This window comes from Peromyscus maniculatus, chromosome 8, assembly GCF_049852395.1.
Source record: "Peromyscus maniculatus bairdii isolate BWxNUB_F1_BW_parent chromosome 8, HU_Pman_BW_mat_3.1, whole genome shotgun sequence".
Classification (NCBI taxonomy): domain Eukaryota; kingdom Metazoa; phylum Chordata; class Mammalia; order Rodentia; family Cricetidae; genus Peromyscus; species Peromyscus maniculatus.
The window spans coordinates 43261548-43281641 of NC_134859.1; the positions used below are offsets into that span (position 1 = coordinate 43261548).

General features: G+C 53.9%; 1 protein-coding gene across 2 annotated transcripts in view; it reads right to left on the minus strand.

Annotated features, from left to right (window-relative positions):
• Obscn (obscurin, cytoskeletal calmodulin and titin-interacting RhoGEF) overlaps positions 1-20094 on the minus strand; it is a 147680-nt gene that overhangs the window by 50076 nt on the left and 77510 nt on the right. Inside the window, exons 42-60 of one of the 2 annotated variants that reach the window (XM_076542422.1) lie at positions 18838-19101; positions 18251-18514; positions 17495-17758; positions 16866-17129; positions 16254-16517; positions 12883-13146; positions 12149-12412; positions 11520-11783; positions 10908-11171; positions 10320-10583; positions 9121-9387; positions 8257-8523; positions 7846-8118; positions 7049-7324; positions 6235-6431; positions 5975-6050; positions 2665-2937; positions 1457-1723; positions 497-769 (exon numbers count right to left, since the gene is read on the minus strand). In XM_076542422.1, coding sequence (XP_076398537.1) covers positions 497-769; positions 1457-1723; positions 2665-2937; positions 5975-6050; positions 6235-6431; positions 7049-7324; positions 7846-8118; positions 8257-8523; positions 9121-9387; positions 10320-10583; positions 10908-11171; positions 11520-11783; positions 12149-12412; positions 12883-13146; positions 16254-16517; positions 16866-17129; positions 17495-17758; positions 18251-18514; positions 18838-19101 — 4809 coding nt within the window. The remainder of the gene's footprint in view (positions 1-496; positions 770-1456; positions 1724-2664; positions 2938-5974; positions 6051-6234; positions 6432-7048; positions 7325-7845; positions 8119-8256; positions 8524-9120; positions 9388-10319; positions 10584-10907; positions 11172-11519; positions 11784-12148; positions 12413-12882; positions 13147-16253; positions 16518-16865; positions 17130-17494; positions 17759-18250; positions 18515-18837; positions 19102-20094) is intronic. The other variant, XM_076542423.1, reaches the window with a different exon arrangement.

A 20094-nucleotide genomic window follows, 5' to 3' on the forward strand; every position in this document is an offset into this window, starting at 1 on the left:
GAGATTTCAGGGAGGTCCGATGGGAGGGTGTCTTAGGGGTGCCTTCCTTTTGGCCTCCCCATTTCCTGTCCCACTCCCCAGCCCAGTGGCCCTAAATCCCTGTAGACCATGGAGGTCCAGCCACCTATGGGAAGCGTCTGGAGATCTGACACCCACCAAAACTCTCCCAGGCAAGGAGAGCCTTGGTTGGAAGGGGTCTTAGAGATGCCACCCTTCTCAATGGCGTCCCCACCCCTGAAGAGTGGCAGCCCCCACCATCCCAGACCCCAGTCCTTCCAACCTACTGGGTCCCACTGAGGTCGCAGCACAGTTTGGAAGGTGGAAGGGACTCCAGTCCAAGACCCTCCCGTCCTGCACGGACTTGGAGAGAGAGAGCTCAGAGGAAACCGCCTTCGTACACAACCCCCTTCTCTCCCACCTCGGCTCGAAGCTCAGCCTCCTCTGGAAGAGCCCCATCCCATCCACCCAAGCGCGCCGCCCTCCCTCAGCCTGGCACCTCTCACGGTGAGGAATGCAGATGTGACCACATCCCCAGCCAGGAAGGTCACTCGGCAGCTGTCCTGTGGCTTCAGGTTTTTGAGCAGCAGCAAGTGCCGCAGCCCATTCTCAAAGTAGACCATCTCCACGTTTTCCGAGGTGTGCACAGGCTCATCATCCAAGAGCCAGGTGTGGGCAGCCACCTCAGGCTGGGACAGCTGGCACTCGAACAGAGCTTCGCCGCCCTCCAGGGCATCCACGTTCTCCAGGCTACGCACCACTGTGTTCTTGGCTGTGGACAAAGCAGAGTTCGGGGTTGTGTAGCTCCGGCAATCCTCCACTACTGTCTCTTGCAAGAACGCCTCCCCCCCCCCCCAAAGTATAAAGGGCTAAACAGAACAGGACCCCAGAAGCCACTGCGGAGGGTGGCACTCAGGGTCCACTGGAGGAGGTGTGGTTGCCCAGCCCCACCCATCCCATCACCTCTCCAGAGGCTTCCCATTAGCACTGGTCTCTATGAGGCTGAGGGGCATCCTGTGCCTCACGGATGAGAAACCTCATCGGTATTCACAGACCAGAACCTCTCAAGCCCAGACTCCAGCCCACTGGAGATGCAGAGCTGTGTCCTTTCCCACAATGGTGCCTGCAGCCTCAAGATGCGGCCCACACCCTTCTCCCAAGTCCCCCAACCAGCACTGCTAGACCTGTCCTGACGCCTGGGATGCTATCTTCCAATTTGTATCGACTGGAGACCTCCCAAGTCCGTACCCCTCCCCTCTCCCCTCTTTCCAGTTATCTTAGCCGCTGTTTCTCATAAAAAGCCACAAGCACACGAGACTGTGTCTTAACCCAGCTACAGCTCTGGGCCGCCACCCACATGGGTGCTCTCACTGCATAGGTCACCTGCGCTGCAAGGCTGGCGGCCACGGCCTGCCTCTCTACCATGGTCATGCCAGGCCTGCCTGCCAGGTGGCCTCACCTTGCACTTGGAGCAGTGCCACAACTCGAGTGCCTGCGGCCTCACAAGAGTAGATGCCGCTGTCACAGGGCAGGGCCGGCCTGAGGGTCAGCCTGGCTACGGTCCAGTCCTGCTCTATGGTGACACGGTCCCCATCTGCGCACACCTCCCGCTCGTTCATCTTCCACACGGCCTGCACGGGCCTCGAGTACTGGCAGAGGAGCTCAGCTGAGCCACCCTCCTCCACCACCAGGTCCTGCATGGCACTCACCACCTCCACTGTGGGATCTGTCGGCCAACATGCCAGACATGCATCAGCCCCGGGGCAGTGCCACCATGGCCCACCCGCCTTCTGCTGCCCGTGTTAGTGGCTTCAGCGGCTGTAAGCATGAAGCTTTGGTGGGCGACGGCTTAGGAACAGGTGCCCGGCATGCGGCCAGGAAGGGGACCCATCACGGCTGCCCTGGACATCAGACATGCCTCGTTCCACCCATGGCAGTGGACAACGTCAAGATGTCTGTCCAGGCTGGGTCCCTCCAGCCCAAAGTGAACACACAGGTCCCATCTTAAACACACCTGGCCCCCAGATCCTGCAAGTCTGCAGCTACAGCCCATCTTGCCCCTCTCCGAGAGGGTAAGGATGCTTGCTGACACCCTTGGGGTCCCATCCCATCCCCACCTGCTGAAATCCTATGCAACCAATAACCGTTCATCCTGGATCTGGTTCTAGGAGGGCTTACAGGAGGCCTTAGGCAAAGATTAGGAAGGAGCTGTTCGGAGTCCCTGGCAATCTGCTGCCCTCCCTGTCCAGCCAACTCTTCCCCAGAAGGGTGCCCACAGGAAGAGAAGCAGGTGTGCACAGGAGCAAACCAGAGCTGGAAGCTGTGGCTTCTCCATCGGGAGCCCAGGAAGGCCCCCTTCAGAAAGCTAGCCTTTGGCTGGGATGTCTACCCAATAGGGTGGTTAACAAGAGTCAGTGTATGCAGATCCCACACAGCCAATGTGCAGGAGGCCAGTCTCCAACTAAACAGTTCAAGGAGACTTAACCTCCCACTCAGGAAGTGAATGGAAGGCCTCCTCTGCCCTGGGTATATGATAGGCATAGAGAATTACCCATGGCCCTTGGGGTCAGTACCGGACACTCCTCGGTTCCCCAGGACCCTGCAGGAAGCATGCGGGAACAGCAAGGGCAGAAGCACCGGCCTGGGGAGGTCCCCACTGGCCAATACCTTTGACCAATAACTTGGCTGTGGAGACCAGGGGCCCTGTGCGGAAGGTGATGGTGCCCGAGTCGGCCACCCCCAGGCCCGAGAGCACGAGGGAGTGAATAGTCCCCTCTCGTACAGTGATGGCACTCTCAGGGCTGTTCTGAAGCAGGGTACCATCCAACCACCAGCGGGCCTCCGGCCCACCTGCGCGAGACACCTCACAGGAGAACGCGGCCACCTCCCCCGCGAAGACATCCACGTTCTGCAAGCCACGTACCAGGCCCAGTGCTGCCTCTGTGCAAGAGGGCGAGAAGGAAGTCTGGGCTGGGGCTCCCCGGGGTCGGCGGGGAGGGGGCCGCACTCAGGGGCACTGGCGTGGGAATGTGATCCCATAGCCAAATGGGTCCTTGTCCCAGTTCCTAGCACAGAACTTCCTGAGTGTCACGAGTGCTCTTAGGCAGAGCACACACCTTTTGATCACATCAGAGGCTATGCTAATGAGGTGCCCGCTTCAGGAAGGGGGTGGTCATCGGGAAGACCAAGTGACCAGAGGGTTCAAATGTCCAGCTCAACCTACCAGCCTCGGGGAGAGCAGTAAGGCTGGAGATAAATGTAAACAAATCTGATGGATTTCAAGGTCCTGGATGCCAAGGGGATGGAGAGTGATATATGGAGAGTGGGAGGGATACCTGTTGACTGCCCCACACACTAGTCTTTGTTGCTGGGTGGTGTCCTGTGTGACAAACCAGTGACAGCAACTGTTTCATGACTCAGCTGTCCTAGCAAACTGGTCAAACCCAGGTGGGTAGTGTGAGTCCCATTCACACTCACTTAGTTAGCAAGGTTAGGCTTGCAACTGACTTTGTTGGGGGGGGTGGGATGCGTCTCGTGGGACTGAGTCTATAACCAATGAGTCTCTGCTGACTTTGGGTAATGTCAGAATTGAATCCAGTTATATTGCATCCAGTTGGTGTCTTCTGGAGGACTGCTTGGTGTGTGGGGAGCCCAGTGTTCTAATCAGGTGTCCCGTGTTGTACAGAATGCAAAGGGAAACAGCTGTTCCCTACCACTAGGGTCCCAAGTGAATTTACTAGAACAATCTTGAAATTGACATGGGCCACCTGGAATCTTCCGGGATCAGGTACTATTCAGACCAGAATAGCTCGGACCAGAGGTCCAGAAATCCACCCCAGACAGTTAGCATACCCTAATCAAAGAGAAAAGCACAGAGGCCATCCACACTGAGCCCACGAAAAGCATGTCAGCCACTGAGCATGCCACACCCCTTCAGAGCACTTCTAGCTTCATCCACAGGAGGCCAATGACACCTATCCGGCATCTCTTTCAACAGGAACAATGGATAAACTCCACATTTGGGGCTCTTCTTGATAATGGATGCCTCCTCTAACCGGGTATGGGCAGGAAGAGGCACCCCAGAACCTGTTGCCCCAAGAGTGTTGGGCTCAATCCCAGAAGTGGCTTTCCATTCCTCAGGGTATAGCAGCAGACAGGGGCAGTCTGTCTAGATGTCCACTGAGATTCTGCCACCCTTAGGACTCCATGGCCTTAACTGCTGGGTACACTGCTCCTCCACCTCACAGCAAGCTCTAAGCTCAGGAGCCTCATGGATGCAGATGAGCTCCACCTAGTTCCCCTGCATCCATCTTTTGAGTGGATGCTCAGGGGAACCACAGGAGATAGATAGCCCAAGAACTCTGGGGCATTCATGTTTTCATAGCTGACTTTCCAATACCCCAGGACACACAGGAAAAGACAAGTGGCCTCTTTCACACTTGCTACCTGGGGCCAGGTAAGGAGGATGCTAACCCCTAGCCTGTGTTTCTCTCTGAGCATCTATGAGATGCCTTCTTGGGGGCAATTGACAAAGTTCAGGTGCTTCTGTTGCATTTGCTTCTATACCACAGGATGGGGCTAAGGAAAGTCAGAACTATTTGTAGAGACATCAGTGCCCAGCATAACGAGGCACCCCCGAGGATCACCCCCAAGTGCTACTTTAGAAGTCTTTCCACACCGTTCCCCACTGACACTCCTCCTCCAGCACCAGCTCCCAAGCCTGTCCACAACAAAGCTGTACATGAACCAGCTCTCTCAGAACGGGAACATCTCGCCTTACAGCAGGACTGAGGCACAGCCTGCAGCTCCATGTTGTCCCCTAGTAAACACAGACCCTTTCTGCCCTGCCCCTACTCATGACAACGGTGAAATTCTTCATCAATCAACTTTTAAGTTGTGCATTGGCGCTTGGCAGCCTGGCTCAGCCCCACAGGCCATACAACTGGCCATGCCTGACCGTCTCTAAAGTTCCAGAACATGCTCTATTCTCCACATCTAGCTCCCCTCAGCAGACTGAGGGGTCCATAAGGGCAAAGCTATATGTAACCCGTCCTGAAATCCTGGACGTGAAGGGTAGGAGATCAGAGGTCTCATCCAATGGTGAACAGATGGCTGGATAGCAAACAGGTGCTTGAATAGATGGGTAGATGAATGGATGGGTGGTGGGTAAGTGGATGGATGAATGGTTGGATGATAAGTAGATAATGAATGTACAAGTGGTATATTGGTGAATGGATAGATGGAAGATAGATAGATAGATAGATAGATAGATAGATAGATAGATAGATAGATAGATAGATAGATAGACAAATCATGAGTAACTAGATAAATGGGTAGTGTGATGAGGAAGATGAATGATAGATGAATGGAAGATTGATGAAGAATGGGCTTGGGTGGGTGACGAATGGTGGCTATAAATGGATGGATGCATGCATGGCAGAGGATAAATCAGTAAGTGGGTAGATGATGGAGGGGCCAATGAATCACATTGAGCACCAGGACTAGGCAGCATGGAAAGGCTGCTGCTCAAAGCCAAGCTCCATAGGATGGACTTATTCTGGGGACGAGCTACACTCTAAATTGAAAGTTCCTAAAGTCCTGCCTGCATGCTGGGGCCACATGTACCATGGCCAAATCCATATATGTGCCATAGGTATATGATTGTACATACATCTCTGAGCCTGTTGAGTAAGTAAATGTACATCAACATGGACATACACGTATGTGCAAAAGGACCTAAAGCACAGAGCTGGTCCCATCTCCACCCAGGGCCCAAGCCCATGTTAGTCAGACACTCTAGCTCTCCCAGGAGGCAGCATCCATTCTGGCCTGAGATACCACAGGCTGGAAAATTGACAGCCCCAGCGCAAAAATCACAGCTAGAAGTCTTGGGCTCCTGGTCCCCCTCGAACAGCTGCAGTGCTGGGAAACAAAGACGTCCACTGGCACAGGTGGGGTGTAGGATAGGGGTGCCCACCTGTGACCTTCAGCTGGGCTTCTGAGGAGCATGAGCCCACTTGGAGAGTGATGGTTCCCGTATCCTCCAGGGTCACCTGAGGAGGCAGGAGGAAGATGCTTGCCCTTGCACCCCATCCTGACCAAAAGGGGCCAATCCACCTTCCCCATCCCCCACGATCGGGGTTTGTCACCTCCCCTGCCCAATGCCCTGGAGGAGGATCTTCCCTAATGGACTCAGAAGCAGCTGTGTGAGGGCAGAGGCAGGTCCCAGAACCCCACCTTATGCAGAGTGAGCAGGTAGAGCGTGCCCTGCTCCACAGTGATGTCGTTCATCTCATTGGACTGCAAAGGAACCCCTCCCAAAGCCCAGCGGGCCTCCTGGCCTGAGGCCCTGGACAGCCGGCACTGGAAATGGGCGTCTTGGCCTTCGCTGAGCTTCACATCTCGCAGGGGCTCCAGAATGGTCACCTCAGGGACTAGACACAGGAAGCATGGGCATCAGCCTTTGCATCTGGAATGCTCCCTTGAATGGTAGAGCTCTCATATGCCACAAATCCCATGATACCTCACTCCAATCCCTGAGAATAAACCCATGGAAGCATGCTACCAATCCCTTTCTCTAGATCTACATAGATATAAACCCATGGGAGCATGCTACCAATCCCCTTCTCTAGATCTACAGATATAAACCCATGGGAGCATGCTACCAATCCCCTTCTCTAGATCTACATAGATATAAACCCATGGGAGCATGCTACCAATCTCCTTCTCTAGATCTACACAGATGGCAAACCCTGGACTCTGGCCCACAGAGAATCTAGAGGCGACCTTGGGCTTGGACTAGTACAGTCTTGAAAATGTCCTGAGGGATAGTGGGTATGTCCTAAGCACCAAGACAACATGAGCTTCTGGGAAGCCCACTCTACCAGCCTACCAGCCAGATGCAGCTGTAGAATTACCAGCACACAGGTTCTCCTCACTACCAGAACCTCACCCCCGAAAGAGTGCCTATCTATGTTCCCCAAAATGGCCTGAGCCTGAACATTCTCATCCTGGGTGAGAGAAGAAGGCCAAGCCCCCGGGAGCCAGATACCTCGAACCGTGAGCTGAGCAGACGATGAATGGCTGCCCACATGGAAGGAGACGGTGCCAGCATCCTCCAGTGTCACACCCTTCAGCTGGAGCATGTGGGTACGGCCATCTCCAAGAACGGCCACCTCTGTGACTTCATTGCTCTGCAGCGGCAGACCCTGGAGACGCCACTGCACGTCTGTGGCTCCTGCTCGCGACACCTCACAAGTAAACTCCACATCCTCGTCAGCCTGCACCTCCATGTCAACCAGTCCCCGTACAATGGTCACCTCAGGCTCTGGAGGAAGGGGACAGAGGAGAGAGGCCCTTTACTAGCCTGAGCCAAGTTCCCTGAAAGCCTTCCTTGACACTCGGGTGCTTTTCTGTCACCTGCTGGGCTCACAGGCATGGAAGCTGAGCTGGGGGGAGGGCACACTTGCTTTCCCCACAGGCCAAGAGAGAAAGCGGTCATACAATGGTGAGTGCTGTGTCTGGCCCTGATACCTTTGCCAGCCCTGTCCTGGCCAGGTCACCATGAAGCAAAACCTTCCGTAGGAATAATTAAAGGCACAGAGAATGCTTCAAAGGCCAGCAATGCTACACTACCTGCTGGCTGGGGAAGAGGAGGCAGGGCTGCCTTTGGGGGCCAAGGTCTGTCCTGGTTGCTATGGCCCTTCAGTTGCAGAATCAGAACTGGAAGTAGTTTAGGAATGAGAGGAAGAAATGTGGAGGTCCTGGCCCCAATATAAGTGGTACCCAGGAGAGCCCAAGATGTAGCAGGAAGGGCTCCAGCTCTCCTCCTGGGGTCTAGCTACTCACCTTTGACTCTGAGAGAGGCCAAGGTCTTCTGGCCTCCCACCACACAGGCATATTCCCCGGTGTCCTTGGTCTCGAGCCCGTGGATCAGCAGCTCGCACGCAGCCCCCTGGCGCCGCATCTCGTACTTGGAGCCGATGCGCAGCTCCACACCCTCCTTGAACCACTGCACTGGAGCCCCTGGCTCAGCCTCGCTCAGCCGGCAACACAGCCGGGCCACGCCACCTGCTTCCTGCTCGGTGCTCTGCAGGCCGGTCTTGAACCTGGGCTTGGGGGCTGAGGGCCATGAAAAAAAAAAAAAAAAAAAAAACTTAGAGCCACAGGTTCCATCTCCCCGACTCTGACTGAACAAGGTCTCCTGCTCTTAAAAGAGTAGGAGGGGGGCTGGGCACATCCCGGCTGCAGGCAGCTCACCTCGAACTGAGAGTCTGGCGATGCTCTGCGCGTGGCCTGCGTCGCAGACGTATTCACCGGCATCCTCCTGCTCCACCTCTCGGACCAGCAGCGCAGCCGTCGTGCCCTCCTGCACCATCTGGTACTTGGCACAAGGGAAGAGCTGCAGGGAGCCCTTGCGCCACTCCACGCTTGCAGCCGCCTGGCTCAGCTCACAGTGCAGGTGCGCCGTGGTCCCCTCGTCCACCTCCTGGGCCTGCAGCTCCCTGAGGAACCGCACGGGAGCAGCTGCAAGGTTGCGGGGACAGCGTGAGAGCGGGTCCCTGGGTTGTTGAGGGTGTTACAGTCAGGGAACCCCCCACAGTAGATCCGTGGTCAGGATCCACAGGACACTGCTGCAGGGAAGAACCAGGGACCCGCATACAGCAGTGCTAGAGGTTACCGCACCTGCCTGTGAAGCTACCAGGGAGGAGAGAACACCTGAAGAAATAACCCTGAGGGGCCACAGAGACAGGAACGGTTAAGGTCACAGAGACCCTGCCGTGAAACCATGACAGGTGAAGGAAGAACTCTGGGGCAGGTTTGGAAAGTGACTGCGGACACACGGAGACTTGCGTCACCTGGCAGGACAGTGGAGAAGGTACCACAGAGGGCGGGCATATGACGATGGGTCTCTGACAAGGACAGAATGAAGGAGATGCTCAGGAGAACCTCAGGCGCCCAGCTACTGGTGAGGGAGGCAGACCTCGGGGCTACCCATTCGAATGAGTTCTCCTGGCTGCGACCCATGAAAGAGGGCTGCGACTGTGAGGGTCAGCGTGAAAACTGTGCCCCCGACAGCCGGCCCCCAAACACTGGAGTTGTTTGCCAGCCTCGGACACCTACCCGTAACCACGAGTGTGGCGTTCGTGCTCTGGGAGCCGCAGGTGCAGCTGTACTCGCCCGCATCCTCGCGGCGCACATCCCTAAGCAGCAGCTCAGCCGCACACCCCTGCTGCCGGGGCTCTCGGCGCGCATCAGCCTGCAGCTCCAAGCCACCCTTGCTCCAAACCACAGCGGCATCGGGGACTGACAGCTCACACTGCAGGCTGGCCGTGGAACCTTCCTCCACTTTCAGGTTCTGCAGCGGTTTCTGGAACACCACCTGCGGGGCTGTCAGAGGACGGAGAGGCTAACAGACCCAATTAAAGACGCACCCTTGAGTGCCCTAAGGCAGCCAGACAGGGTCTGGCTTCTCTACAGTGCCAGGGTAGGCCCGGGGTTGATGCAGGATGAGAACACAGGTCTAGGGGGGCTTCAGGGTAAGGGAGCTGATGGGGAGATTGGAAATAGCTCAAGACCTGGCTCTGGGTGCCTGCCTCCCACTTAGTCCATCCAGTCCCCTGCAGGACTACATCCGAAGGACCGACCCAGAGAGGCACTCGCGTCAGGCCACCCAGAACAGATTCAAGTCTAGTCATGCCTCTACAGACCAGAACTCAGGAAAGGGCTTTGTGCTTCAAGGTCACAGCCTCAGACCAGACCTTGGAGTGTAGCCTAGCTCTTCCAAGGCTGCTGGAATGGTTCCTCTGACACACAGTGTGTCGCACAGACACCAGGAAATAGCCGGACCTCTCAAGATCAGGCAGGGTTCTGTCCTCCATGTTCTGGAGACTTCAAGATACAGCAGCCATTGGGCTTCACAGAGCCACACTAGGAACATGTCCCCATCTGCAGGGTACAGGACCCACTGAGGGACCCACATGTCCTCTCTGAACATCCATTGAACCCCAGTCAAAGAGAACATTTAGCTAAGCACACACAGAAGCTGGAATGTGGCTGGCGAAGGGTAGGATGTCTGGGGACACAGTGGGAACAGAGAACATGTTCTGTCCCAACATGATAACCAGCAGTGTGAGGGCATAAGGGGTAAGTTACAGACACCAAGACCCTGGAGAGTGCTGTGGCTGAGATCAGACAGGACAAACAGAGCATTACAGAAAAAAATGAGAGAGGCAATCCCAGGGAGAGGTAGAGAGGGACAGGGTAGATAGAGAGCAAGAACTTAAGTCCAAAATCATCATGTGGCCACAGGAGGTGTTTACCCGTGATGCTCAGGGTGGCCGAAGTCCTCTCCTGCCCACACAGGCACCAGTACTCCCCAGTATCTGCCACAGCCAGGTCACGGATCTGCAGCTCACATACAGCCCCATCCTGCCTCAGGCTGTATCTGTCCCCATCTCTCAGGCTCTCAGACCCCTTCCTCCACTCCACGGGGGCCTTCTTGCTTAGCTCACACCGCATTGTGGCTGTTGTACCTTGCATGGCCTCTTGGCTTCTCAAGCCTTCTATAAATCTGGCGGGCAGGGCTGGGAAGGACCAAGAAGTCACTGAGAACATGAAACTGGCGAAGCTTGTACACAGAACGCACCACCCACGAAGAACTCAAAACACCACAGAAAACAGGTGGCAGGGGTAGATGGTGAGTAGGGGGAAAATCCATGAGGGATACAAAGGGCAGTGAGATGGATGGGAACACAAAAGCATCTCTTCAGCAAGCAGGATGACTCCAGGTACAGGACAGAGGCCACCAGGTGGCCACAGGAGCTGTGCCACATGCTCAATCAGACATAGCAATAAGACAACATGGAGACACCAAGGCTGAGGTTCAGATGGCCACACATGATCATTACCCTTGACACTCAATGTGGCTGAGGTCTTCTCCTGCCCACACACGCATGAGTACGCCCCAGCATCTTCCACGGTCAGGCCACGGATCTGCAGCTCACATGCGGCCCCATCCTGCCTCAGGCTGTATCTGCCCCCATCTCTCAGGCTCTCAGACCCCTTCCTCCACTCCACAGGGGCAGCCTTGCTCAGCTGGCACCTCAGCGTGACCATGGTGCCTTCCGTGGCCTCTTGGCTTCTCAAGTCTTCTATAAATCTGGTGGGCAAGGCTAGGAAGGACCAAGCGCTCACTGAGAACATGAAATTGGAGAACACTACACACAGGACGCACAACTCACAAAGAACGACACACTAGCAGAGGAACACAATATAAACATGTGATGGAAGGCGCAGGTGGTGAGGAAGGCAAACTCGTGGAGAACAGAGAGGGTGGTGGCATGGATGTGAACATAAGAACATCTGGGCATGTGGAAGCACAGGTGGAGACGCCAGGATGAGTGAAGGCACAGAATAGATGGTCACAGGCTCACTACAGGAAACCACGTGTGGAGACAGAAGTGTCCATGAGACAACATGGAGACACCAAGGCTCAGGTTGAGATCACACACGATCTTTACCCTTGACACTCAGTGTGGCTGAGGTCTTCTCCTGCCCACACACGCATGAGTACGCCCCAGCATCTTCCACAGCCAGGCCACGGATCTGCAGCTCACACACAGCCCCATCCTGCCTCAGGCTGTATCTGCCCCCATCTCTCAGGCTCTCAGACCCCTTCCTCCACTCCACAGGGGCAGCCTTGCTCAGCTGGCACCTCAGCGTGACCATGGTGCCTTCGGTGGCCTCTTGGCTTCTCAAGTCTTCTATGAATCTGGTGGGCAGGGCTGGGAAGGACCAAGCAGTCACTGAGGACATGGGACTCAGAAGGACACGCTGCACAGAACATGGAATACACAAGGAAACACGCATTCTGTCTGGCAAAGGATTTGGCAGAAACAGTGAGACAGGGAACAGATTGGGAGGAGGCAAGAACCCAGGGAGGTGTAGATAGGACGGCGGGGTGGAGTGAACATGAGAATATTTCCTGGACCTGGGAAAGGGAGGTAGAGATACCCAGATGACCCCAGTTACAGGACAGACGGCCACAGGGTCACTACAGGAGCTGTGCCACATATGAAGAACAGACATAGCATTGAGATAACATGGAGACACCAAGGCTCAGGTTCAGGTGGCCACACATGATCTTTACCCTTGACACTCAGCGTGGCTGAGGTCTTCTCCTGCCCACACAGGCATGAGTACTCCCCAGCATCTTCCACAGCCAGGCCACGGATCTGCAGCTCACACACAGCCTGGTTCTGTCTCAGACTATATCTGTCTCCATCTCTGAGGATCTCTGTTCCCTTCCTCCATTCCACTGGGGTTTCTTTGCTCAGCTGGCACCTCAGAGTCACCATGCTCCCTTCTGTGGCCTCTTCATTCTTCAGACCCTCTGTGAACTTGGTGGGTCGTGCTAGGGAGGTCAGAAAGACACAGGCCCAGTCATTCCATCAGAGCAAGTGGAAGGCGGGGCACGGATCACACAGAGAAGACACAGGACTCGACCAAAGGGCACATGCAAATGTGTTGAGAATCTGGTGTGGCATTTCTCAGGCTAGACTGTGCACAGCTCCGCCTTGCCCAATCTGCAGCTTCCTCGGACCTTATATTTCATAGGGACCTGGCATGCAGAGTTAAACATCGTCAGGAGAACCTCAGATTTCCTAGAGAACTTTGGGGTTTGGGACATGACAGTGAGGACAAAGGACACAGGCTCCAGCAACATAAACCCCACACAGCACAAGGCTGTGGGGACGTGGCTGCGAGGCTCTTGTCTTCTGGGTAATACAACCCAGGAAGCAGGACCGGATCCCACGCAGTGGCGGACAGATGGCGTTCATACTTGGGCAACCACCACACAGATTAGCCAGCTGTGGTCTTTACCCTTGACGGTCAGCATGGCTGTGGTCTTCTCCTCCCCACACTCGCATGAGTACTCTGCAGCATCTGCCATGGCCAGGTCACGGATCTGCAGCTCACACATGGTTCCCTTTTGCTGCAGCTTGTATCTGTCTCCATCTCTGAGGGTCTCCCTTCCCTTCTTCCATGCCACGGAGGCCTCTTTGCTGAGCTGACATTGCAGAGTGGCCGTGCACCCTTCCATGACCTCCTGGGACTTCAGCTCTTCAATGAACCGTGTGGGCAGGGCTAGGAAGGATCAGGTGGACAGAAGCCATCAAACTCTATGAAGGCTTCGGAGGTCATTATCTGAGTATCCAGGAAGGAAACAGAAGCAGAAGGGCTGGAGAGCACAGGAAGAGGCAGATCAAAGTGTGTGGGCTGAGGTTCCCATGCTGTGCCCACTGAGATGCAGGTTGATTGGAAGGTGGGTACCATCCAAGCCTCATCTTCTCAAGGGCACCTTGTTCTTCCTGTGATCTCCCAACCAATCGTGCATGCAAACACATTTCTTGACTGACCTCTGTGACAGGCATCTCCCAACTGTGATGCCTTCCAGCCTCATAGACTGGACGCCCATTCACACAGGGCCTCATCCTGCACTGTCCATGCTTGGACTCACCCTCACAGCTTATGTAAGGCCCTGTCTCCTCCACACCCCACTCCTGTCCTGACACCACTAGATCCACACCCCACCCTTTGGTGTCACCCCCCTAGCTTGTGACTCCTGGTCCCCGAGAGACTGCAGCTGGGGACTCCTAGGCATGCCTTTGATCCATCCTGCTGTCCTCCCTGCTGATCATAGCTCACCGTGGTTATACTCGTCATTGGCTGTGCCCCTCCAAATGTATACTAAATTTCTAACTGATACAACTTCAGAAAACAAGTATATTTGGAGATTGGCCTTTGAAGAGGTGGAAAATGCTAAATGGGGTCTTGCAGGTAAGTGCTTAACCCAGTAGAGATCACGTCCTTAGAAGACATCTGGATACAGACAAGATGACCATGTGAAGACCTGGGGAAGAAGACAGCCGCCTGGGAGCCAGTGAGAGGCCTTGGACAGAGCCAACCCTGCTGACAATCTGATTGAACACAGGCCTCCAGCCTTCTGAGCAGGGAGGAAATTAACCTCTGTTTTAAAAGTCCTGATTAACTGTTCTTTGTGATGGTCACCCAAACAACACAAATTTGAGGATATATTGTAAGAAATACCTAAGAATCTGGAGCTGTCTGGTAACAGGTAATGACTAGTGGCTGGGTGACTTTTGAGATATATATCAGAGAAAATCAAGATGGCTGGGAATGGTCTGTTAGTGGAAATAGGGATATTAATGCCACATCTGATCAGGCCTCAGACAGAAATGGGGGATAAAACTAGAAAGAAGGAAGGTGATCTTTTTGACAGCATCAATGAGCTTGGTCAAATTCTGTTGTAGTGCCTTGTGGAATGCAGAATTTGTGAACAGTGAAATTGGACATCTAGATAAGGAGGTATATAGGCAAAGTATTGAAGGCATAGTCTGGATTCTTCTTTCTGCTTATAGTAAGAGTGAGAGAATAGAAAGATAAATAAGAACTACTAAGTGAAATGGGAAGGGAATTGAAGATTTAGAGAATTTACAGCCTACCCATGCTGCCAAAAAATAATGAGAATGTTCTGAAGAGAACTTCAGGATGTAGTCAATCCTGTCATCTCTGCAGAAGCCACAGCTAGAGAGGAAAGGCCGTGGAGGACTCTTGTGACTTCACAGTAAAGTAAGGACATTGAGAATGTCCCACCAGGTGAAATACCACTTAGTCTAGAAGGGACAGAGACCCGAGGGAAGAAGGATGGTGGTCAAACCTGATGAGATAATAGAGCCAACCAGCTGCCACTTGTGTGGCCTTTCAAGTCAATGACCACGGTTAGGTGGGGTCGCTTGTGTCTGTAACCTCAGCACTTTCGAAGCTGAGGCAGGAGATGCCCCACAAGTTCCATGCCAGACTGCTCTACACTGATTGTTCCAGGCTAGCCAGGGCTACATAGCAAGACCCTGTCTCAAAAAGCAAACAAGTTTAAAAAAGAGAGTGATTGTCAGAGTGGATCAAAGTCAATAGGGTTGCCACAGCCACCAGGGGCCCCAAGTCTATCAGCTGGGGAGAAGGCACTCTCCTCCTCGACCCTAAGCCATTTCCACTCAGGGCTCTGAGGGCCAGTCTAGAGGACAGGGGGGTTGAACCAGAGAGAATTCTCCTGCCTTGAAATCTAGTAGAGTCACCGTGCTGTTTCAGATTGGTGGGACTCATATCCCAGCCCTTCATTCCAATTCCCTCCTCCTTTGGTAAGAACATCTATCATATGCCTGTCCCACCATTGTTCCAGAGCAGTGGTTCTCAACCTTCCTAATGCTGCGACCCTTTAATCCAGTTCCTCAGGTTGTGGCGACCCCAACCATAAAATTATTTTCGTTGCTACTTCATAACTGTAATTTTCCTACTGTTATGAATCATAGTGTAAATATCTGATCTGTAGGATAGCCTATGGGTGACCCCTGTGAAAGTGTCACAACCGCCAGGTTGAGAACCGCCACCCTAGAAGCATGGTTCTACCTGGTTCTGTAGCTTCATAGGTAGGAGGTAAATGTTCCTCAGTGTGAATGAAATCGAAAACTTCACACGTAGAAGAGACACTTAGACAACGGGCTGTGTGGACTGGAAGGATGCATTTTTACATGCAAAAAGAATATAGATTTGAGGAGGCCAGGAGGTAGAATGTCACAGGCTCTGGTGGTTTAAATGATATGTCCCCTGTAGTCTCAGACAGGTGAAGACAGACATCTTCAGGGAAAACACTAACAGAACCAAAATCACTGCCAGACCTCAGTGGAGGAATTCCAGCCCCCAGAATTGTGAGCAGACTAGAACAGGAACCCTTCAGATCCTGGCATCATCTCAAAGGAACAGTTCAACGCTCTCACTGAGTTCAGCAGTGTGTGCCTGGCTTCTCCAGCCAGGGTCTGACATTGCTGTGCATGTCCGTCAAGGAACAGACATCCGTCAACTCTGTGCCTGGAACCAACGGACCCAAAATCTCTGCAGGCCTTAGCAAGATGCAAGTGGCCCCAGCAGATCTTCCACTGGACACTGATGAAATATGCAGGCACCACCCTTAAAGCTGCACGCTATTTTTCTCTGGGTCTGTGTCTTAGAACAGGTTCTAGATTGGACTAACCCAGTGTGGTTGGGGGGAGGGGATGAATCACACAGATATATGTCTGTGCACGACATGATGCCATTGAGAGGCACAGGAAGAGCACAGCTTACATGGAGGAGACAAGAGAAAGCAGATCAATCAGGTGGCTACACAAAGACATTACCATCTATACTCAGCGTGGCTGAGGTCTTCTCCTGCCCACACACGCATGAGTACTCTCCAGCATCTTCCATGGTCAGTCCACGGATCTGCAGCTCACACGTAGCCCCATCGTGCCTCAGGCTGTATCTGCCCCCATCTCTCAGGCTCTCAGACCCCTTCCTCCACTCCACAGGGGCAGCCTTGCTCAGCTGGCACCTCAGTGTGACCATGGTGCCTTCTGTGGCCTCTTGGCTTCTCAAGTCTTCTATGAATCTGGTGGGCAGGGCTGGGAAGGACCAAGTGCTCACTGAGAACATGAAATTGGAGAACACTACACACAGGACGCACAACTCACAAAGAACGACACACTAGCAGAGGAATACAATATAAACATGTGATGGAAGGCACAGGTGGTAAGGAAGGCAAACTCGTGGGGAACAGAGAGGGCAGTGGCATGGATGTGAACACAAGAACATCTGGGCATGTGGAAGAACAGGTGGAGACGCCAGGATGAGTGAAGGCACAGAATAGATGGTCACAGGCTCACTACAGGAAACCACATGTGGAGACAGAAGTGTCCATGAGACAACATGGAGACACCAAGGCTGAGGTTAAGATCACACACGATCTTTACCCTTGACACTCAGTGTGGCTGAGGTCTTCTCCTGCCCACACACGCATGAGTACGCCCCAGCATCTTCCACAGCCAGGCCACGGATCTGCAGCTCACACACAGCCCCATCCTGCCTCAGGCTGTATCTGCCCCCATCTCTCAGGCTCTCAGACCCCTTCCTCCACTCCACAGGGGCAGCCTTGCTCAGCTGGCACCTCAGTGTGACCATGGTGCCTTCGGTGGCCTCTTGGCTTCTCAAGTCTTCTATGAATCTGGTGGGCAGGGCTGGGAAGGACCAAGCAGTCACTGAGAACATGGGACTCAGAAGGACACGCTGCACAGAACATGGAATACACAAGGAAACACGCATTCTGTCTGGCAAAGGATATGGCAGAAACAGTGAGACAGGGAACAGATTGGGAGGAGGCAAGAACTCAGGGAGGTGTAGATAGGACGGCGGGGTGGAGTGAACATGAGAATATTTCCTGGACCTGGGAAAGGGAGGTAGAGATACCCAGATGACCCCAGTTACAGGACAGACGGCCACAGGGTCACTACAGGAGCTGTGCCACATATGAAGAACAGACATAGCATTGAAACAACATGGAGACACCAACGCTCAGGTTCAGGTGGCCACACATGATCTTTACCCTTGACACTCAGCGTGGCTGAGGTCTTCTCCTGCCCACACAGGCATGAGTACTCCCCAGCATCTTCCACAGCCAGGCCACGGATCTGCAGCTCACACGTGGCCCCATCCTGCCTCAGGATGTATCTGTCCCCATCTTTGAGGGTCTTTTCTCCCTTCCTCCACTCCACAGGGGCAACCTTGCTCATTTGGCACCTCAGTGTGACCATGGCCCCTTCTGTGGCCTCTTCATTCCTCAGGGACTCTGTGAACTTGGTGGGCATGGCTAAGAACGTCAGAAAGGTACAGGAATTGTTACACTCGGGGCACATGCTGGGGACAGGACATGACAGGGACAGGACATGAACAGCACAGAGAAGACACGAACCCCACTGAGGGCAGGCCATGGACTGCTCTGCTGAGAACAGGCCATGCATTTTATGTTCTATGGTGTGCCCTCTTAATATCAGGACCATGGGCCTTTCCACAGATCTGGCATGATAGTCAGAGGGGACCAGAAACACACCAGGATACCACATTCTCCACATTCTCTTCAGCAGCTATGACTCAGCCTGGATGTCAACGGGACATGGAATCTACCAGAAAACAGTACTTAACTCACGCTGGCACACGGTAGAGGGAAGCCAGCCATGGATGTGTTTTGTCCTGTTTCATACAGCTTCCCAAAAAGTTGGGACTCGGTCCAGTTAAAAGGAGGTGACACACAGACATGTCTATAGACACCAAGACACAGACCCCACTGGCCACACATCTTTACCACTGATATTCAGTGTGGCTGAGGTCCTCTCCTGTCCGCACACACATGAGTACTCCCCAGAATCCACCACGGCCAGGCCACAGATCTGCAGTTCACACACAGCTCCATGCTGCCTCAGGGTGTATCTGCCTCCATCTCTCAGGGTCTCGGACCCCTTCCTCCACTCCACAGGGGCAGCCTTGCTCAGCTCGCACCTTAATGTGGCTGTGGCCCCTTCTGTGGCTTCTTGGCTCCTCAAGTCTTCTATAAATTTGGCAGGCAGGCCTGGAAAGGGTCAAACAATCACTGAGAACATGAATCTCTCTGAAGGTCTCTGCATGGACATGGAACCCACAAAGAGTCACGCACATTGCTCAGGAGCCACAGCATGAATGACTGAACTCATAGACCGATAAGAAGGAAGCGGGTAGCTGTGTGTGTGTTGGGGGGGGGAGGGTTACTGCAGCAGGAGGATCACCCACTTAAACAAATGAAAAATACTCAAAGGACATCAGTGAGAGGACAGACGGCTACCACAGGAGCTGTGCCACGTGTGAAGACAGAAGGAAGGGACAGGACCAACAGGAAGCCAAGTCACCCGTCTTTACCCCTGACCGTGAGCGTGGCTGAAGTCTTCTCCTGCACACACACACATGAGTACTCCCCGGCATCGGCCATGGTCAGACCATGGATCTGCAGCCTACACACGGCGCCGTCCTGCCTCAGGTCATATCGGTCTCCAGCTTGCAAAGTCTTTGCTCCTTTCTTCCACGTCACAGGAGCTGCCTTGCTCATTTCACACCTCAGTGTAGCTGTGGTTCCTTCTGTGGCTTCTTCATTCTTCAGACCTTCTATGAACTTAGCTGGGAGGGCTAGGAAGGTCAGAAAGACACAGACACAATCACATTCTCTGAGAACACGGAAGACCCTAGATGTGGATGGTCCAGGGAAGACAGGAAGGCCGGCTGCACACAGGCCACACGCTGGGCACACTGAGCACAGGTAAGGATGGGACTTCCCTTGGTCTAGACTGTGTCTCATGGCCACAGTCCATTCTATGGCTCCCACAGGCCCCAGACTGCGCATGAGTTTGGCTTGTGGGGCTGGGGGGGGGGGGACAACACAAAGATCACCAGGATCTTACAGAATGCTGGAGACAGGACGCGACACTCAACAACGAAACACACATTGGAGATTGTAAGGGATTACCGTGCAGACACGTGTGGGAAATAACACAGACGGGGCAGCACATAGACTGGGCAGCCTGACCCTGGCGAAGCAGCAAAGACACAGAGGACCTCGAGATAAGGCGGTCTGGAGAGAGAGCCCAGGACCTGGACAGAGAAGCATTTACAATGGAGGCATCCCTGGCCCCGAGTCTTCTGTGCCCACCCTGTCCCACATGCAAACTCCATGCTTGGCTTGGCTCCTAGGTCACAGCATGCCATGGTTGTGAATGCCTCCAGAGGTTCTTGTCCTCTCATTTTGATGATGCTGGGAGAGCACACAGGATGCCGGAACCCCACCACCACCAAAGTCATAGCAAACCCCACTTCTCAGAACAGACTTAGAAGAAGGAATAGCTTGGCTGGATGGGAAGAAGTCACAAGTCTTTTCAGCCTGGAGTAGGTGGCCACAGACAGGCCTCTGGCCCCATCTTCACAGTGCAGGCAAACGTGCTGATGTGTGAGAGCAGAGGTAAAGATCCACAGCTGAACAAGGGGAGAAATAATTCGCCTGTCCTTGGCCACCATGTGGGAAATGGTCCCAGAGAAGAGGAGGGACAAACCAGCTCTTGTTTGCCAAAAATGAAGACTTCCTTTGGCGACCAGGCCAAGATTGAGAAGTTTGAACACCCAGCTCTA